The sequence below is a fragment of the Pelophylax lessonae genome (assembly GCF_965119305.1).
Source record: "Pelophylax lessonae genome assembly, chromosome: 1".
Classification (NCBI taxonomy): domain Eukaryota; kingdom Metazoa; phylum Chordata; class Amphibia; order Anura; family Ranidae; genus Pelophylax; species Pelophylax lessonae.
Genome location: NC_138768.1, coordinates 30,227,765 through 30,249,592, shown reverse-complemented (window position 1 = coordinate 30,249,592; position 21,828 = coordinate 30,227,765). Strand labels below are relative to the sequence as shown.

The window sequence follows — 21,828 nt, the reverse complement described above, 5'->3', positions numbered from 1 at the left end:
TGGAAACTCTAATCAAAGAGTTTCTGGACTCTCTCAACCTCCCCCAACTGTTGCCGCAGAACTTAGAATTCCTCAATAGTGACTTCATGCCCGAGGAAATCCTACAGACGATTCAATCACTACCCTCAGACAAGTCCTCCGGTCCTGATGGCCTCACGAATGAATATTATAAATCATTTCACTCCATCCTCCTCCCCCACTTACTTTCCTTATTCACCTCAGCCGCTTCGACTGGAGAATTTCCCTCGGAAATGCTCGCTGCTCATGTAGTAACCTTGCCCAAACCGGGATAGCCCCCTGACTCACCGTCCAATTTCCGCTCATCTCGCTCTTAAATTTGGACATAAAGATATATGCAAAAATTTTAGCTAAACGCCTATTTGAAGTTATCCCCTGTATAGTCAAACCTGACCAGACAGGTTTCACCAAAGGCAGACAGACACCGGACGCCACCAGACGTATACTCAATGTTATCCATCATGTACGAAGCTACAAATCCCAAACCCTTTTACTATCAATCGACGCTGAAAAGGCATTTGATAGGATACATTGGGGATATATGAGAGCCACTCTAGCTAAATTTGGATTCTGAGGACCTATTGTCTCTGCAATATTAGCTCTATACTCTAGACCTGCGGCGAGCGTTTTCACATCTGGGTTTTTGTCTAAAGAGTTTGCTATTCAAAACATAACCAGACAGGGGTGCCCTCTGTCTCCTGCCATCTTTAATTTGACGATGGAACCCCTCGCCGAAGCGGTCAGATCCCACCCCCTCATTAAGGGTACGATGGCTATTCGCATATCCCATGTGATCAATCTATTTGCGGAGGACATTGTCCTAATTGTCAACAATCCCCTGGTTTCTCTCCCCATTATTCACGACCTTCTCACCCGCTTCAGTACGTTATCGTACTACAAAGTAAATTTCGACAAATCCTTGATATTGGACTTAGGACTCAATGCCCACACCAAACTCCACCTGCAGCAGCGGTTCCCTTACACTTGGGCGGCAGAATCGACCCCTTACCTGGGTATACACCTTGCGGCTGACTTGTCTAAAATCATTGACATCAATTTCAAACCCCTTATTGCAAAGATCCGTCAGAACCTACTCTGTATGTCTAAAGTAGAAATGTCATGGATTGGTAGGATCGCGTCATTCAAGATGATGGAACTACCCAAAATCTTATATATATTTAGAACTATCCCCCTCCCCATACACCAAAAGTATTTCAAAGAGCTGAAAACTATCTTCCAACAATATGTATGGCTGGGGAAGAGGCCCAGATGCTCACAGGCTCACAAATCTGTAAGTGGTGCATGCTGGCCAGTGCTGTAAGATTATTACACAGCACCCCTGCTGTCCCAAGCTAAACAGTGGTTCCATGAGTCCCCAGAGGCCCTCTGGGTGAAACTTGAGGCAGCATTGGCATGATCTCCCTCATTGCATTTGCTGATTTTGGCGAACTCATGGAGACCCCTATCTCTCCACTCGCTCCCTCCCACAGCACAAGCTATTCTTCTAGCATGGAGAAAAATTGTAGTACCTTCACCCCATAAACCAAAATCCGCAAGCCTACGCCTACTGTTTCAAACCCTAGAACTATTAATACTTTACCTAAAAACTAACAAGTGGCAAGACTGTGGTATCTATTGGGTAGACAAAATTATATCAGGTCACTCTCTTAAAACCTGGCAAGAATTGGTCGCTTCATACAACTTATCCCCCACTGCCCACCATACATATCTGCAATTTAGTAAGTTCCTCCGCAAATATCCTCCCCCGGATATTCTAGTGGCTTCCAGGGCATGGGATTTCTTCACAGAACCAGTTGCAAAAACGAAGGGTATATCATTGTTCTATAATTTACTGGGCGACAAATCCATGTTCACCAAAACCCCACCCATGCTATGCTGGGAAACTGACCTAGGTAAACCATTCCCACAAGACTCATGGACCAGGGCATTTAGAGCTGTAGCAGTAGCGACACATTGCACTAACCATTGGGATCTCTCCCAAAAAATAGTGGCAAGATGGTACAAAACCCCGGTCATATTGGCAAAATTTATTCCGTCATGCTCACCGTTATGCTGGAGGGGCTGCGGACAACCAGCTAACATCTTTCATGTCTTTTGGCCATGTGTGGGTATTTCTAGCTATTAGAAGAAAATTTTCCACATCATGGCTGAAATATCTGGAATACTGAAAAAGCCCGAAAAAGCCCCGACCCCGCCTTAGCTGTTCTCCATTCAGGTGTGCAGGACTATCCGTGGGAATATCGAACCATTATGGTCCAATTACTACTGGCCGCTAAGTTGTGTATAGCCAGGCATTGGAAGGATAGCTCGGCCCCTGGCCACAGTGAAGTATTAGTTCAAGTTAACCTGACTTACCACTATGAGAGTCTGCTGGCAGCCAGAACCAGGGATACTATTACTCACTTTGACAAACAATGGGCAGCATGGGTTAACTGGTACTCCTCCTCTTAATCTGCCTGTCATATTACTAGATCTGTTGTCAATATATGACTATTATGTAGAGTAGTACCCTGAATGTACCGTGGACAGTTATCACTTTGTTCCTTCTTCTCTGTTTTGATTGCACCTTGGTGATTGTATTCTGTCACTGATTGTATTTTTTCACTGATTACATTGATTACGCTCCGCCTCATCTTGAGCGAGAGCTTGTTTGTTATTTGTTTCTATGTATCTTAAAAATTTTCAATAAAAATTATTTGAAAAAAATAAAAATAAATAAATAAACAAAACAAACCAAAGATGCCAGAATGGTCATTATTTTCACTCTCACACTTGGGTATTCAGCTTAAATGGGCTGAAGATGTCACTGGTAACAATGGCAGACCCACATCAGGCCCAATGCCTGGAAAACCTGCTACAGTCCTATCAAGAAAATACCCTTTAAAATGAAGTCAACTTACCACTTAAAATGTGAACTTACTGAGAACATGCTCTCATGAACTTTAAATAATACTAAAAATGAGTTTAGAATACACCAACAAAATGAGTTTATTATTTTATACAGAATAATCTACATACAATATAAATAAAGTGACCCCGACACTAAAATAATGACATTACAATCAGCTTATAAAAGATCTTTCTGGAAGGTGGTGAGTGAAATCTTCCCTCTCTTCAAGAGTGAAGGGTGGCTCTGGTATCTGACAGTTTAGGATGATTTGAATACTTTGTCCACCTCTGGTCACTGTGGTTCCTCCTCACTAAGTGACTACATTGTTCTGTAGTGATGTATCTGTTGGTAAGAGGAACCACTACACCCAGCAGGGGACAAGATTTCCAACAAACCAAAAGTGTCTGATACCAGCAGTGTCCAGTGCAAAAATGAAACTCACATTCCAAAGGGGAGGTAAGTATTAAATGTCCAAATATAATAATATTAATTTTTAATACACTAGCAAAATATGAAAAATACCTATAATAGAGATAATGGTATACTTATTGATTTTCCACTGCTGCTCTATACATATTAGTGGATAACTATTTTTGTATTTAGGTCAGGTCTGAACAGAATTATGTAACATTTTGGGAAAAATACACAGCCAAGAAGTCCAATACTTGAGGTTATTATTGCAAAAACTTCCACAGCCACCATGTGTTTGCCTCTGGTGCTCAGAAAGGCCGGGATCATGGCAATCCAGACACTGCAGAACACCAGCATGCTGAAGGTGATGTACTTGGCCTCATTAAAACTGTCCGGTAATGTCCTGGCAAAAAAAGCTATAATGAAACTCACAGCTGCCAGAAGCCCCATATATCCCAGGACAGAGTAGAAGCCGATAACTGAACCCTCATTACACTGAATAATGATCTTCCCCTGATAAGAGTGAGTGTCCCGATCTTGGAAGGGGGGGGAAATAGACAACCAAGTGACACAGATTATTACTTGGACCAGTAAGAAGACACAAATGATAAAATTGGGCAGTTTGGCTCCCATCCATTTCCTCCATAGGCTCCCAGGTTTGGTGGCTTTAAAAGCAATACACACCATGATACTTTTGGCAAGTAGAGAAGAGACGGCAACTGAGAAGATGACACCAAAAGTGGTCACACGTAGCATGCAGGTCACATCTACTGGATGGCCGAGGAACAAGAAGACACAGAGAAAGCTCAGCATGATGGAGACCAGGAGAACATAGCTCAGGTGTCGGTTATTAGCTTTAACAATAGGGGTGTCCTGATAATGTATAAATATTCCCAATATTAAACCAGTCAGAAGACAACAGAGGATGGAGACAGATGAAAATGCTGCAACAATGGGATCATCAGTGTAGGAGAGAAATTCCACCAATTTTGGAACACACCGATCCTTCTTCTCATTTGGCCATTCATCATCAGGACATTTCATGCAGTTTTCACTGTCTGCAAGAAAAATACAAACACAATGAGCATCGGAGTCAGAGCTTCTGAGAAAATAAATTGTCTTGTATTGTATCACAGCTAGCAACTGAATTTCCATCAAAGCTGCATGAGAAAGCAAATATAATAAATAAAAAAATACAATATAAATATTATATTTATATATAAAGGGAGCGCGGATCACATACTTCAAAATTTTAGTTGCTTTTAACATCTGATTATGAGAACAGAAACCCCAATTACTGTTCACATTTAGTTTATTTCCATCTTGCTTCTTTGATTTTTTTTAATTGCTACAAACAAATGCAAACATTGATTTGAGCACGTTGATTACTACAACAATAAATTAACATTCTGAAATCTGATTTTTTATTTGTTTTTAACAAAAAAGACATTTGTGGCTCAGTGTTGCTGTTGTCTGTGTTAAAGGACACATTAATCTGGACATTGAAGCGACACACTAAATAGTTTAAGTTCAAAATCACATTTTTTTTAAATATTAAATAGCTAAAGCTTCTTTCAAGTGTCAAATATCAGCCTCTTAACCAAGACTTGGGTGAAACCTATGGGAATCTTGTGTGAAAACATTTCTAAAAAGATTTCTAAGAGACTTTACTCATATCTACTTCTACCATCAAGTAAACATGATTGTGTATTGAATTCAGGTTTAAAATTAAACATTAAAAACATTTTGGAAAACATATACAACTTAGAAGTACAGCACTGGAGGCCAATATGGAAAATATCTCCATAGCCACCATGTATTTCCTTTTAGTGCTCAGACAATCAGCGATCATGGTAATCCAGGTTTGACTGAACATGAGACTTCCTGATGACGCATTCATATGCGAAATGCATTGTGGTCTAAGCCGGAAATTGTGAACCAGCGACGTCACTTCCTGACGGACGGTGGAACGCACGCCGACCGCTGCCACGCTACCAGTTACTACAGGGAAAATGCTTCTGTATCCACAAAGCTCCCACATAGCAAACAAGCAATCTTACCTGTGCCAGGAGGGCACAGTTCCATGTAAGCACCTATTTTAAATATTTTTTCATTTTAAAGAAATAAACAGTATTACACTATATCTGACTTCCTGTCTTCCCATGCTGTATGCTATTGAGACCCATACTCAGTGAATCTATTATGGAGGAGAGAGGCGAAGAATTAACCCCTTGATGTTCCATTGTATGTGTGAATAAGAGAGTGACCCAGGGGATCCCAGTAATGGAGTGAGGCGAAGGAGTGCGCACATCAATTTAATCAGGAATATTATAAAGCGAGTGGGGTCTGTGTGACCCGCTTATCTCTGGTGAGCATATATAAATTACCATTTAGCTCACAAGATCATGAGGTGAAACACCTGGATTGAATATTCTCCTTGGAATTCACTACATGGACTTATATGTTACTGTATTCACAGAACACTTGCACTTGCAATTGCACAAATTATTTTGTATACCAATTCACAAATTGTGGCACCTATATATTGCATTTCACTAATTGTGGCACCTATATATATTGCATTTCACTAATTGTGGCACCTATATATGTTGCATTCCACACGTGTATGTAATATCACGTTTTTGTTTAAAAAATCACTTCAGCACAGTATTTTATACAGATTGGGCACACTGTATAGTACCCAGTTTCCCCGAAAGTAAGACATCCCCAAAAATAAGACCTACTTACAGTTTTGCCTCTCGCTGAAATATAAGACCTCCCCGATAATAAGGCCTCCCCCGAACATAAGGTCTCCCCAATAGCAAAACGCCCCCCAAAGCTACCAAAACTCTGGACCGTAGCGGCAGGCACCGCCACGCAGCTCACTGTTGGCCACAGCGCAGCAGGAGCAGACAGGAAGTGCAAGGTCTCTATTAATCAGAGAGCGGGCGCCGCCGCCAGGACAAGCTGCCACCTGCTGCTCGCTCTGCCCTGACGGAGTCTGGCTGACTCACAATTAGACAGTGAGTCGTGCAGGGCAGGAGTCGGGCACATTGTGTGGACACACAGGGGTGATTGAGGTAGGGGGGAAATGTCTGATAAAGGGGTGGGGTGGATGTCTGGTGAAGGTGTCCACTGGCACAGGGGTGGGGGGGAGTGGGATCAGAAAATGACACAGGAGGATCAGAGGGGGCAATCAAAATGACACAGAAGGATCAGAAAGGGGGGGGATCAAAATGACACAGTAGGATGTAATTTGCTGGTTTGTGATGACAACTACTACCGTACCATATACAGGTAATAAATTTCCTTTTTTTTTTTTTTTGTTCAACAATAAATGTGTACCGTATTGTTATTCATGGGAAAATAAGACATCCCCTGAAAATAAGACCTAGTGCATCTTTGGGAGCAAAAATTTATAAAAGACACTGTCTTATTTTCGGGGAAACAGGGTATATCCAGTACTTGGGCCTTGTCTAAGCACCATTCACAATTATTTGAATATTGATTTATTTTAAACTGTTGGAAATTTTAATATTTGATATACACAAGCACCAGCATCCACTTTACTTTTTTTTTTTTTTTGACCACCAGCATGCGGAAAGTGATGTACTTGGCATCATTAAAACTTGTCTGGTAATGTCCTCATCATGAAAACCAGGACAAAGCTCACCTATTGACTGCCAGAAAACCCATATATCTCTCAACACAGTAGAACCCAATAACTGACCCTTCATTACACTGAATGATGATCTTGTCCTGATAAGAGTGAGTGTCCATTTCCTTAAATGGGTGAGAAGAGGACAACCAAATAAGACATATTATTGTCATATTATTATTGAACAGATAAACATACTGATACCATGAAAGTGCAAAATATAGTGAGTGCACCCAGTAGTAGCAGCTGGCATGCAAGGTGACTGTACAAATGTTTTAAATAACAAAAACTGTATATAGTGCACTGCTTAATATATTAATCAAATATAGAAAATATTATAAAAGTCCAAAAACAACTAATATAGTGCAAAAAATGTGATCACAATATGTGACAAAAAGTCCTTCCAATGTGGATAATCCTAGAGTGCTAGATGCTCACCAGAATGTGAAAACATCTATTAGTGTATGACATCCATTAGAATCCACCAAAAATTGTGAAAGAGATCCAGTGCATGTGAGCCTCCACCCAAACTATGCACTCACAAGAATTCAGATATAAAGCAGCTTCAATCAATATCCCTTAGTAGGCATTTCTCATCATCTCATGGGAACACCGTGATCTCCTTCCAGAATTGAGATATAAACCAGCTCCAAAGAATATCCCTTAGCAGGCACTTCTCATCATTTCAAATGGATACTGTAATCTCCTCCCTCCCTCCCTCCCTCCTCCTCAGCATCATGTGTGTAAAAAGATCACCAAACAGGAGCCCAGAAGCTTTTGTATACTACTTGATGCTTGTAATCTACTTGATGCTGCAACATTAAAACAGAAATGGCCAAACTTACAATGGCGGCCGCCAATTCAAACATGTGGACGCAATGGCGTGATATCAGAACGTAGGCCACTCCCGACGCATTATGTGCCCAGGCATGTTATGAAGGGATACATCTCCTTGCTGACATTAATGTGTGGCCTCCTTAAACATCTAGCTCCACTACACGGATAACCCAGAAATGGCAGATGTGCAGTCTTTATAAGGGAACAGGTAACCAAAAGTACCCATTCTGCTATTTTCAAAAAAGGTAAACTACACCAATAGTCAATAGTCAAACGGAAATGATCAGTGACCAAAAATGTAAATTTTAACGGAGGTAAACTGTGTCAATAATAAAGTTGCTTAGACCATAAATGGACATACCATACTTATCTTGCTCATTTGTTTTAAAGGAAGGTCGGTTACTCTCTGTATTCATGGGTTACCAAAATAAATCCAAATATCAATAAAAAGTCTAGGTAGAGCTAGCTATTTAGAAGGCTAGTGCATAAAATCCAAAGAAATAGCTATGTAGTATCAATAAAAAAATTGATATCCAGATTGACATTCAATCCTAGAGGGACAAAAGTGTCCATTTCATAAATCCAGTGGGTTTCTAATTTGGACATTTCTCTTCTCCGGTTACATCCCCTCCAATGTGGGTTGACTACATCAATGAAACAAACAAAAGTAAAATTCCCAGTTCAATTTGCTAGCCAGTTTGCTTACCAACCAGATTAACCTGTCTAACAGTTTGCGTCAAAACAGGGGTTTGGTTAGCACACATTTGCAAACGCATGCTAACTAAACCCCTGTTTTGACGCAAACTGTTAGACAGGTTAATCTGGTTGGTAAGCAAACTGGCTAACAAATTGAACTGGGAATTTTAATTTTGTTTGTTTCATGTGCGTTGGCCTTCCATGTGTTCTTTGCTATGAAGGCCAGTAATAGGTGGGGGCAGAGGCCATTTTCTTTGACTACATCAATGCCTACAAATTTTAGCAGGCTGGCATCTCTGTGATGACATTTCCTAAAATGGACTGACAGGTTATGCTCCCTAAAGCCCCTTATAATATTGTATACATGTTTGCATAGGAGATCTCTTAGTCGCATAATAGTTCTACCAATATATATATTATTTTGACAAAGATATTCCAAAAGGTATACTACTTATTTAGTGGTACAAGTTATAAATAGTTTAATAGTATAATGCTTTCCTGTGGATCTGGAGAAATGATAGATTTTTACCTTCCATACACCATTCCCACTATAGGCAACACATTTATTGCATGAGAAAAAGCCTTGTAGGTCATTAAACAAGGATATTGTATTTGGAGGGTCAACCACATTTGGGGCTAATTTATCCCATAAATTAGGTGCTCTTCTGAACACCACTTGCAGTTGTCCTTCCTCATAGCATAGGACCAAGAATGGGGTAATCACATGAAATACTCCAGTGTTTTTTAATCACATTTTAATTTAAAAAGTGCTGGATCATAAAAATTGTGATGAAGGGATAACCTACATAGGGGACACTTTAGGTTGAGTATTAAGTAACTGTTTATGTTCCATATTAGCAACTAGAGTTGGGCAAACATTGTCTGTTCACCCTTATGGTGAACACCCGAATTTGCAGGGTGCCCCGCAAGATGTTTGCCCCACAATGCACTGTGCACTGCAACAAAGTTTTCATCTGTCATGAATGAGAGCTGATCTACTAGTGATCTGTGATTGGCTACAGCTAATTTCATGGTACAGGGTGCTGTGATTGGCTCAGGCACCATGTGATAGCTGTGGGCCAATTACAGTATAGGCATTACATCTGTTGTGAATGAATTCATTCATGACAGCTTTGTTGCCATTCTGATCATGTAATCGCATAGCGATAATGTGCATACATTCACTGGTGTTTTTCAGCTCTGGGTACTTGTGGGGAAACCAATTATGCTCATTGTACCATAGCAACCAATAATGCTCTGGGGCAGTAGGCATAGTGTCATTAGTTGCTATGATGTTGGAAGGCAGCCTGCCTGCAAAAATGGCAACTCATGATGCTAATCCAGAGCAGGTGGCATGCATGGCCACCTTATAATTCAGGCAAGGATGGGAATCTGGTTCTTCCAGACCTGCTCCACCTCCCACCTTCTACCACACTGCTGGAGGGCTTTGATGTGAATTGGTGGCTGTGTGACTGGGAGTACTGTGTTACAAGGGGCTGTATGATGGGGGGCTGTGTGATGGGGAGCTCTGTGATTTAAAGGGGCTCTGTGATAAGAAGGTTTGGTGATGGGGGAGAACCTGATATGATGAGAGGACTCTGACATGCTGGGAGATCTTTTATGTGAAGAGGGGCTTTTAATGGGAAGTTAATAAATCAAGGTGATTGAGCACATCATCAAAGATTCAGGTTTGCTATTGATAATAAACATTTACATTTTTTTAATTTTAAAAAGGGTACCTTTGGATTTTGCATACTTTTAAAGGGTCTAGAAAAATGTTGAGAAACACTAGTCTAAATATATTTTTCTGGGGCTATGCTGTTGTCCACCTACAAATGGAGAATCTCCATAGGACCCATAAGGGTAAACTGCATATACCTCCCCTTTCTTTAGTTTAGGTAGATACCTTTGGCTAGGTCACCACATCTGTAAATAGGTAGGTTATCTTGTTATTAATATAATATAACCCCCCCAACCACCCCAATGTGCCTATTTCCCTGACTTCTCTGTCAAGATCAATGTCACAACCATCAAACCATCCCTGAAAGCCAAGGTGCTAGGTGAAATCCTGTACTCTAAACTCTCCCTTTGGTCCCACATCCAATCACTGTCCAAAGCTGTGTTATGAGAACATTTTAGTCCCTGTGAAGTATTCACGCACCACTTTTGCTGAATAAGAAGAGATGAAAATGCTAGACCGGCTTGAGGACAGAGGCAAAAAAATCAAGTATAGGGTATTTAAAAAAAATCCTGAGAGGAACTTTGTTGGGAGGGGAGGGAAGCTACATTTCAACTTTAAAATATATTTTACATGTATGGACTTTACTGAAAGCTATAAATCTCAGTACTAGGATCTTAACCTGATAAGAACTCAATGAACTGTCTGTAGTTTGTCTGAACTCTCTGTATACATGAGGGTTTCCCTCAATAATCCAAAAACATGAAGTCTAGAAGTATATTACACACTCCCTCATGTTATTCCATGCACAACTACAGTATGATATACTCTGCTTTTGCACATCTCCGAATTTCAGTGTAAAGTTAAAAACCATTAATAAAGAAATCTGTATATAAATAAGATATACCTGTCTTATTAGATACATGCCCTTCTGAACATGGGACACAGTCATAGCAGCAAGAGTGGATTGAAGAGTGGTCTGAAGTTCCAGGCTTTTTTCTGTATCCGGGCAAACAGGAGTCCACACACTTAGATTCCAGCTTCTAAAAGAAGTGAAAAAAAAAATGAAGTCTCCTTGTGTGAAATAACATTGGAGATTCAACATTAGTATGTTGCAAAATGTTACTGTATCTCCTTATCCATTGCTTCCATTTCACTTTAAAGTACTGTACATGCAAACCCCAAATCTATTTTTCAGCAGGGCTGCCAACATGGCTTTCTGTGTACAGTCTGGAGATCCTGCAAGGAACAACACTTCTTATTTCAGGCTGACAACACTAAACCACTGCCCCACACTGGAGGAGGACTCATGGCGAGCTGACAATGCTGCTGCTAATATTGAGGCAATTTTTTAGCGTTGTCATCCTGCTACAGAAAGTGCTGCCTCCGGTGTGATCTCTGAGTAACAAACTGCAAAGGATTCATGAAGGATTAATTTTATAACATGGTTCTAAAGTCAGAAGGTTATTTTATCTTAATGCATTCTATGCATTAGGATAAAAACCCTTTGTGTGCAGTAGCCCTCCTCAGCCCCTCTATAGCTTTACCTGAGCCCCATCTTGATCCAGCGATGTTGCACGAGAGTCTCAACTGTCTGGGACTCTCCCTCCTCTTTGGTGCCATTGGCTCCCACTGCTGTCAATCAAAGTCAGTGAACCAATGAGGAGAGAGGGGGCGGGGGCTCTGTGTCTGAATGGAGACACTGAGAAGCCGCTCGGCTGGGGTTCCCCCATAGCAAGCTGCTTGCTGTGAGTATAGATAAATGCAACGCTCTAAGTATTGAAATGATCCCATACACATCAAATAGGCATTACATTTGTATAAATAAAAATAAATAGGAAAGTGAATAATAACAATCAATGATGTAATCAAAAACATCAGTGACATGGTGTTTACAAAAAGAAACTGTCCTTAAAAACATTAACGGATAATAAAGTTTATATGAAATAAAAAAAATGATGATCAATAGTGTGGGAACCTCCACCAAACATATAGAGTGCAAACTCACCAGAACCAATTGCTGTCTAACATATAGAACAGCAAAATCCAGGGGGTGCATGCAGCATTCACTGGAAATTAATATTCTTCCAATGTTGTACATGGACATCAAAAAGAAAACTCACATGTATCCATCCGGACAGTGAATCACCATTTCCAGAGAGAAAAAGGCTTATAGTGTAGTATTTTTTTCCAACAAGAAATTAAAAAATATATAAAAACCTATAAATGTCACAATAGAGATCCCAGTACTTTAAAATTCATAGGTATCTCCAAACTTCAACCACATTGGAGAGGATGTTACCGTATCAGAGAAATCTCAAAACTAGAAATTAAATGGCTATACCAACTAAAATCTTTCTCTCCCATGGGGTTGAACATTGTATGGGATGTCAATTTCTTTATCAATACTAGTTGAATATACAGTATATAGCTGGAGCCTGTACTATACTATATATTTTTTTCTGTATTTATATGCATTCTATGTTAAATATGCAACCCACATTGTATTTCAGATTTCTCCACACATATTTTTAGAAATGTTCATTTATCATATTTATTTTCTATTTTTATTTATATATTTTTTCTATTTCTTTATTTATATTTTTCCTAATTTTTCCTAATTAATAACGATTTTGATATTTTCTATATATATTACAAAAACAAAATAAATTCAAACAATTTCCATCAGCATATCCATTTTACTCTTGATTAAATTTCATTGATCATTACGATTTTCTGTATATTTTATTCATGTTTTTGTTTGTCTTTTCTATCATTGTATTTGCTGTTGTTACTTCCTGGTCTTCTTTAAAATGTCGCCTGCTTAGTTTCTAGCCCTTGGTCTATGGAACCATGGCACTGTCCATTAAACCCATCTTTATTTAATATCAATGACAGCTTGTCATTTATTGTTTTTTCTCTTATGAGTAATATTAATAAGGTTATTTACAGTATATTTCCTCTCAACATCCCTCAACATTTTTTTCACATTTTTATGAATGCTTATTTGAGACACTGCAAATGCAATTTTTTTTCTTCCTGCTCTCCTTTCAAAATAGGGCTGGTACTGTTTCCTGTTTTTGATCTATAAGAAAATGGCGCCGGACCCATTTAGACCACAAAAACATGGCGAAGACACCGGAAATAAATTTAAAAATATTATAGCGTGCACAAAAAAAAGTTGCTTTCAAATCTTGCAAGGCTGCTTAAAAACACCACCTCTTATTAAGTAAATATGGAAATTTAGTCACATCATATGGCTATATTGTGCTTAAGCCCACCACTACGTCAAAATACCCCATTTTCAGTGGGTCCTACACTACGCATAGAATAGTGTAGGACCCACTGGCCTAGGCTATAAGAAGATTACCAAGACCCTGAAACTGAGCTGCAGCATGGTGGACAAGACCATACAGTGGTTTAACAGGACGAGGAGTGGAAGAGGGTTAAGGTGCTTGAAAATAATGGTGGCCACACAAAATATTGACACTTTGGGCCCAATTTGGGCATTTTCGGGGTGTACTCACTTTTGTTGCCAGCGGTTTAAATATTAATGGCTGTGTGTTGAGTTATTTTGAGGGGACAGCAAATTTTCACTGTTATACAAGCTGTACACTCACTACTTTACATTGTAGCAAAGTATTTTTTCTTCAGTGTTGTCACATGAAAAGATAGAATAAAATATTTACAAAAATGTGAGGGAGTACTCACTTTTGTAAAATACAGTATGTTTGGTGGAGGTAAGAACAACAAGGTAGAAGTTCCCACACTGTTGATTATCTATGTTTTCATATGAACTTTACTATTTGTTTATGCTTTAACCATTTGCCGACCGACGCACGATTATTTACTGCGGCAGTCAGCTGCTCCTGGGCAAAGTGACGTAGTATTACGTTGCTCGCCCATGAGCCTGTAGGGGGAGAGCCCCCGCTCGTTCCCTGGGGAGCCAGCGCGTGTGACCGGCGGCTCCGATGTCCACCAGCCAGCTCTCGCAGGAGAGGGAGAAAGACAGACGGCTGATGTAAACACAGCCGTCTGTCATTCTCACTAAAGTAATCACAGAGGCTATGCGATCCTGTTATGTGAGATCGTATGTCTCTGTGATTACATCACAAGCCACGCCCCCCCCACAGTTAGAATCACACCCCTAGGGACATACTTAACCCCTTGATCACCAGTAAAGTTAACCTCTTCCCTGCCAGTGTAATTTTTACAGCAACAGTGCATATTTATAGCACTGATTACTGTAGTAATGTCACTGGTACCCCCAAAAGTGTCATAAATGTCAGTTAGGGGTCCGATCTGTCCGCCGCAATGTCGCAGTCCCGCAAAAAAAAAACGCAATTCGCCACCATTACTAGTTAAAAAAAACAATAAAAATTACATAAATCTTTCCCGTAGTTAGTAAGCGCAATAACTTTTGTGCAAACCAATCAAAATACGCTTATTTCAATTTTTACCAAAAATATGTATCAGAAAACAAATTGGCCTAAAATGTTAAAAAATTTGGAATTTTACATTTTTTTTTGAGAATTACATATAGAAAATAGGGGAAAAAATATTGTGATTTTTTCAAAATTGTCGCTCTTTTTTTCTTTATAGCGCAAAAAATAAATATCGCACAGGTGATCAAATACCACCAAAAGAAAGCTCTTTTTGTGGGAAAAAAAGGACGTCAATTTCATTTGGGTACAGGGTCACACGACCGCGCAATTGTCCGTTAAAGTCACGCAGTGCCGAATCTCGAAATAGGGCCTGGTCTTTGAGCAGCCAAATCCTCCGAGGCTTAGGTGGTTAAAGGACTATTTTTTTGGCACCATGTATGCGGTGTAATTACCACCTTTGATAATCAGCTTTGATTTCAAATGAACTTTATTATCCGCCAATGTTTCAAAGGACATTTTTTTTTGGCACAATATATATACTATATATATATCACATCACGGCAGTTTTTGATCACATTATTTATTGTTATTATTCACTTTATTTACACATTTAATGTTTATTTAATATATGTATGAGATCATTTTAATATTTAGAGCGCTGCATTTATCTACACTTATTTTTTTGTGCCTGTATATCTACACATATTGCACGCTGCCACACACTGACCAATTTAGCGCTGACACACAATCTTTTTGCTTGCTGTGGGGGCACACGGCAGGAGGGAGGGGCCAGGAGCGCTGATGAGGGACCCAAGGAGGATCTGGGCTACTCTGTGCAAAACAAACTGCACAGAGCAGGTAAATATAATGTTAATAATTAAAGGAAAAAAAAAACGAGAATTTAGTATCACTTTTAGAAAACTGAACACAAGATGCCTAACATACTGGAACAAAAAAAATAAGTTTATATGCCCTTTGAAGTGTAATGAAAAATATTTTTGTATCCGAATGGTGTCAGCCTTGGCCTGTTTATTCTGTTTCATTTGGAACAGGTATAACTAAATTATTTCAATTATATATTTAAGAGAGCAAACAGGAGGAATAAGAGAGTTTGGGTTACATACACTTGAAATCATTTTACCTTGAAGGACAGAAGTCATTCCTTATAGAGAACCCCATAGTCCCCCCATAGTAGAGTATGAGTAAGAAATGATCACTAAAAATATTTTACTTTCTTGTTTAATTTTTGTATTATTTATACTTATATGTGAAGGGCAGATAAGGCTAATATAATATTTGAAGCAATAACGTTCATGGGTGATGCTTAGAAATGTCACTGCTTGACTATAATATTTACATATCTGTTGTGAAAACTGTCCAATGGGTGGGCAATGTCATAAAAAGTAAGTGCCACATGTGTTCCTCCTCACCGTATTATTGTCATAATCCCATGTTATATTTTTGGGGTCAATATGAAGTTGGTCTTCTTCTTTAGCCCATGGTGTGTATAAACCAACATCAGTCTCACTTATTGTAGTCCTGCTGTTAGACTTCATCCAATTTAATATTTTGTAGTGGAATGGAAATTCACCATTTTCATCAAAGAAGGTCATTCTGTCTGCCGTCTTATATGGATTTTTTATTTGTTTCACATATTTATGCAACTGGAAGACAGAAAACCTCAAACAAGTTAAAGCTGAAATTGAGTTTCTTTATATCTTGCTTTTCCTTATTTCGTCATCTCCTTTTATCAGCACTTTTTTCAAAATAAAATATTTCTGTTTATATTATTTGCCTTATTTTAAATGCAATAGTGTTTATTTATTTTCTATAAAATATAACAATAACATATATATCTGTATGAAAAAACCCAAACTAAATGGGATAATATAGCGCTTGCTGGTATGAACAGGAGCAAGTAGGGATAAAATTACAATTAAAAAAGGCTAATATCATAAATATCTAAAATCTATACCCTTAAAAAATATGCACAGTGAGAAAATATATAAATATATAGCAATATAAATAATGTGCCAAGTGAAGTCCAAAATAGTTCATAAGTGACTCAGTGATAAATAGTCCAAAAAAGTGCCAGAAAAAGGTGCAAGTGCTTGGTGCTGGATCCTCCAATGGTCCAGAAAATCCAATCTTCAGAAGACGTTATACGCTCTGACGAAACGCGCGTCAGGTGGAATGCACACCATCAACCCGGAAGTCAGCCTGGAACGCAAACCGCTCTCCACGCTACAGACACTTTACCGGCGGGCAGTGAACAGAGTGTCTTATCCTTGTTTGCCTTTTATACTGAATAAAGTAATCTTTAAAACGGTACTGCACCATCCGGAGCCTGTTTATCTTTTTTCCCTAAACCGATCTGGAGGACCTTAAGGACTCTATTCGTTCAGCGTGGGGGATTCCGGTCTAGGGGGATCAGAGCCCAGCAGTCACCATTTCTCTGACCTGGAGGGTCATAAAGCATTATTGGTCTATTTGTCATAAGGCAGTTGAGACCCACCATATCTGGTGAGTTTACACCTTATCTTTTCTTGAAGTCACCTTTATGATTGGATTTCCTGGACCATTGGAGGATCCAGCACCAAGCACTTGCACCTTTTTCTGGCACTTTTTTGGACTATTTATCACTGTGTCACTTATGAACTATTTTGGACTTCACTTGGCACATTATTTATATTGCTATATATTTGCTGTATATATATTTTCTCACTGTGCATATTTTTTAAGGGTATAGATTTTAGATATTTATGATATTAGCCTTTTTTAATTGTAATTTTTTCTCTACTTGCTCCTGTTCATACCAGCAAGCGCTATATTATCCCTTTTAGTTTGGGGTTTTTCATACAATCACTTTGCACTTTATAGAAGCTGCTTTTATACTCATTATTATTTTATTAATATTTTATATTTAGTAGTGTAGCCACCCGTTTAACTAGGCACTCCTAGGCGTGAGGAATATATTCGTTTGAATATATATATTTTCAACATATATATCTGACACAAAACAATGTAATGTATACTCATATGGGACAATGCTCGTTTAATAGAAGCATTAGGTAGATAAGATAAACGTATCTAGTGCAGCACAGCACTATAGAATGTATGTCTACTCAACAATGGTGATGGGCGGAACATCCCTCGATTCAGTTCCCACCAGAACTCCCGAAGAGGGAAAAAGTTCAGCCCCAACCACGAACCCTATTAAAGTCTATGGGACCTGAACATGAAAAATCAAAAGTCCCCCTTTTGAAGGCTTATATGCAAGTTTTGGGCCATAAAAAAGGTATGGGGACCCTTGGTACTGCCCTGGGGGAAATGTATCAATGAATTTTTTTATTAAAAAAAAAAAAAAAGATTTTTTACACTGATTTTAATGATGCCTAAAGTGAAACAATAAAAATGGAAGATTTCTTAAAATATAGTGCCTATGGTCCCCTTCAAATCTGGTATGGATTTTAGGGGAACCTCACACCAAAATTTAAAATAAATAAATAAAAGGAGTGGGGTCCCCTGCAAAATCTATACCAGACTCCTATCCAAGCATGCAGCCTGGTACTACAAAATGAGGAGACTCAAGGTCCCCCTGGAGGAATCAACTATTGACACCAGGGTGGGTGAAAAAAAGAAAATTATCTTTATTATTGCAGGTTGGCTGAAATTCATCAAACATAGTGTGAGTAGGTGTAACAGCAAGCACAATAAAATATGGTTAAAAACAAGGCAACACACAATGGGACAAGGACATCAACCCGGGTTGAATGCTGACAGGGCTGGTTGGATGGAAGATGCAGTAGGGCTGGTATTGGTAGGCCAGTAAGATTGGCTATTAGCAGTATTGCACAGTCCCAACAGTAGCAGTCAGACACAGTATAGCATATGTAAAGGAGAGGGTCCTGGTGGGGACAGTCCCATATACTTTGATATGCATGTATAAGCATGCAGCCTGGCCTGGCAGGCCAGGAAATGGGGAAACAAGTGAGCACCTCCTCCTCCTGAACCATGCTAGGCCACCAGACCCCAACCCAAAGCAGCTTTGCCCCATGTTAATGGGGACAAAGACCTTTTCCTAACAACCCTGGGTGGTGCTTGTTAGGGCCTGTGAGCAGCAGGCTCATCAGAATCTGGAAAAGGGGGGCCCCCAGGTCCCACTCTCTCATGTGAATGAGCATGGGGTACAGGGTACCCCTACTCGATCACCAAAAAAAAGTGTCAATAAGAAAAAACTGTTTTTGACGATTCCTTTATCTAAGAAAATCAACATACAATATCCCCAATGTAGATCCATTATCAATCGCAATGCCCGCCACACCGTTGGACCAGAAAAAAGAAAAAAAATGCTTCACCTGCTAGGAAGGCTAACTGCCGAATGCCTGCTCCTCCGTTCCTAAATAGGTAAGGTGCAGGGCCACCAGGCGATGTCACCTGATGGCCCCGCCCCCTTGTTAGATCACCGACTGGTGCATGCTGGGTTGGTGATGTCACAATGGGACAGGGCCACCAGGTAATATCACCAGGTGGCTTCAAACAAAAGAAATGACCGCACTTCCGATAACTTCAAAGAAAAGGAGTGTCTTTATTCCACATCAATCGAGTTGGCAAATACAAATACACACTGTGAGTGCAGGACAATCGGTGGACGCGTTTCACGACTGGATATGTCGCTTATTCATCACCAAATTCACTCTGGATGTGCATCGGCCATATATACACCCCATACATACAGCTGGCAACAATTGGAGTCATCAAGCTAGTTGTTCCTCCCTTTGGTCAGCTGTTGGGAATCTACGGCTAGATTGCACAGACAGAGTGACCCCAACAAAATCCAAACTTAAAAAAACTTGTGAAAAAACATTTTACATATATATAGATATCAATCAAATGAATATCCTTAGTGGTAAGTGCTAAAGTGAAAAAATAATCAAGAATAAAAACATATATTCAATGTATATAATACATTAATTATATATATAAGAAAGATATATGCATGTATAAAATATAAATAAAAAGAATATGTGTTGAAAAAACCTTTGTGAGTGACTTGAAAATGATATTGATATACTATAAAATATTGATTGGTCATGTGCCATGTCACAAAAAATTCTTGATGTCTAAAAGAGCCGTTTAACCGGCCGCAAAAACGATGTATTGTATTCAGAAAAGGAGCAGTTTAAATATCCAATATGCAAAAATGTGGAAAAAGTAAAAAGCTCTAATCTGTGAATTTCTGCCCAACAATCATGTGCAAAATAATGCGGTGGTATATTTTTGAAAAAATAAGAAGAAAAAGTGAAAAAATAAAAAAATGAAAAATGAATAAAAAATTCACAGTGTATATGAATTACCGCATCGATGTCTCAAGGATATGTTTCCATGAAACATTTACAGATGGTGAAACACTAGTAAAATTATATAAGAGATAGTCACATGTGTGTGAATCGTATGTATAAAAAAATTATTATTATTATCTCCATATATTAATGGATATACCCGATTCAACATAATCAAATGTGACTAATCTAAAAATGCAATGCACAGTGACATAGTTTATATTTATCTTATTTTTCTTAAGTTGTATAAACAGCGATGGGTGCTAATCAATGTGGACACATTGTAGCAACCCATTGCTATATTGAAACATGTTACTAATGTCAGTGTGCAACTCCTTTCTCATGGCTGAATTTCTCATATAGTGTTAAAACCACAAAACCTCTTTTTAGAAGAAAATCCTTACAAAGAAAAGGCCGTCCAAAAAGAGGGGGAGAGGGGATTGTTTGGGAAGAAAAAGAAATACAAAAACAAGGAAGAATCGGGTACAGATCACTATATATTAATAGGGTAAATTTAGCCAAAATTAGCTCACGATTTAAATTAGTTAAACATGCTAATAGGATACCCGATGTGTTAAAATCGGCCAGTCTATGGGTATACATGGAAGTTTATCTTATCTAAATCAATCTAAACAATCTAAGATTTGATTATTGTATTGTTTTATTTTATTATAATCTATTTTATCACTATGAATACTGACTAGTGTTGAGCGAACACGGACTGTATTATTCGTGTTCGTACCGAATAATTGGATTTTTTGTACCCGAACACGGACACGGACACTTTACTGTATGTTCGGGTAAAAATCCGTGTTCGGTCGTTTTATTTCCGGGTTTTGCATGCTTTGGCGCTCTTTTCATGGCGGGCTTTCAACAGCCAATCAACAATCGTTTAACTGGTGTGCCTTAAGCCATCCCAGCCATGCCTGCAAATGTCTCAGTAGCTGTGATTGGCCGTCTGAAGCATGTGACCAAGTCTTTATAAGTTCGAGGCAGCCGCAGCGGCGTCATTATGCTGCTTAGATTCAGGGACAGAGCACACATCAACGTGCTGGCTGCTGATTAGGGAAAGATAGGCAGGAAAAAACCATTTGTGTCCGGATAGAATTGAGGGACAGGTCGGAGTGTTTAGGCAGGGCGAGTTGTAGGCATTTTAGGGATAGAGTCTGCTGAATTATAGGGTCAGTGTCTTCTACAAACTACAATCGATATTGCTGTGTGGGGGGTGGGGTGAATCTGCACTCAATCCTGATCTACGATCTCTTCTCAATCCTGTTAGGGACAGAGTCTGCTGAATTTTAGGGAAACTGTGTTCTACAAACTACAATCGATATTGCTGTGTGGTGTGGGATTGGAGATAGGCAGGTGTCAGTGATCCACATCCATTTTTCTGTGTGTGAGCTGCAGTGAACACAATCTTTTTGGGCTGCAGTGAACACAATCTTTTTGGGCTGCAGTGAACACAATCTTTTTGGGCTGCAGTGAACACAATCTTTTTGGGCTGCAGTGAACACAATCTTTTTGGGCTGCAGTGAACACAATCTTTTTGGGGTGCAGTGAACACAATCCTTTTTGGTGTGCAGTGAACACAATCTTTGTGGGGTGCAGTGAACAAAATCCTTTGTGGGGTGCAGTGAACACAATCTTTTTGGGGTGCAGTGAACAAAATCCTTTTTGGGGTGCAGTGAACAACATCCTTTTTGGGGTGCAGTGAACACAATCTTTTTGGGGTGCAGTGAACAAAATCCTTTGTGGGGTGCAGTGAACACAATCTTTTTGGGGTGGAGTGAACAACATCCTTTTTGGGGTGCAGTGAACAAAATCCTTTTTGGGGTGCAGTGAACAAAATCATTTTTGGGGTGCAGTGAACACAATCTTTTTGGGGTGCAGTG

At 39.3% G+C, this 21,828-nt stretch overlaps 1 protein-coding gene across 1 annotated transcript in view; it reads right to left on the bottom strand.

The window, feature by feature from the left end:
• Positions 1 to 3,505: 3,505 nt before the first annotated feature.
• LOC309567266 (vomeronasal type-2 receptor 26-like) overlaps positions 3,506 to 21,828 on the bottom strand; it is a gene marked incomplete at both ends in the record, with an annotated part of 139,142 nt that continues 120,819 nt past the window's right edge. The window contains 3 exons of the mRNA XM_082272647.1: positions 3,506 to 4,398; positions 11,117 to 11,252; positions 16,025 to 16,258. Of these exons, the coding sequence (XP_082128773.1) occupies positions 3,506 to 4,398; positions 11,117 to 11,252; positions 16,025 to 16,258 (1,263 nt within the window). The remainder of the gene's footprint in view (positions 4,399 to 11,116; positions 11,253 to 16,024; positions 16,259 to 21,828) is intronic.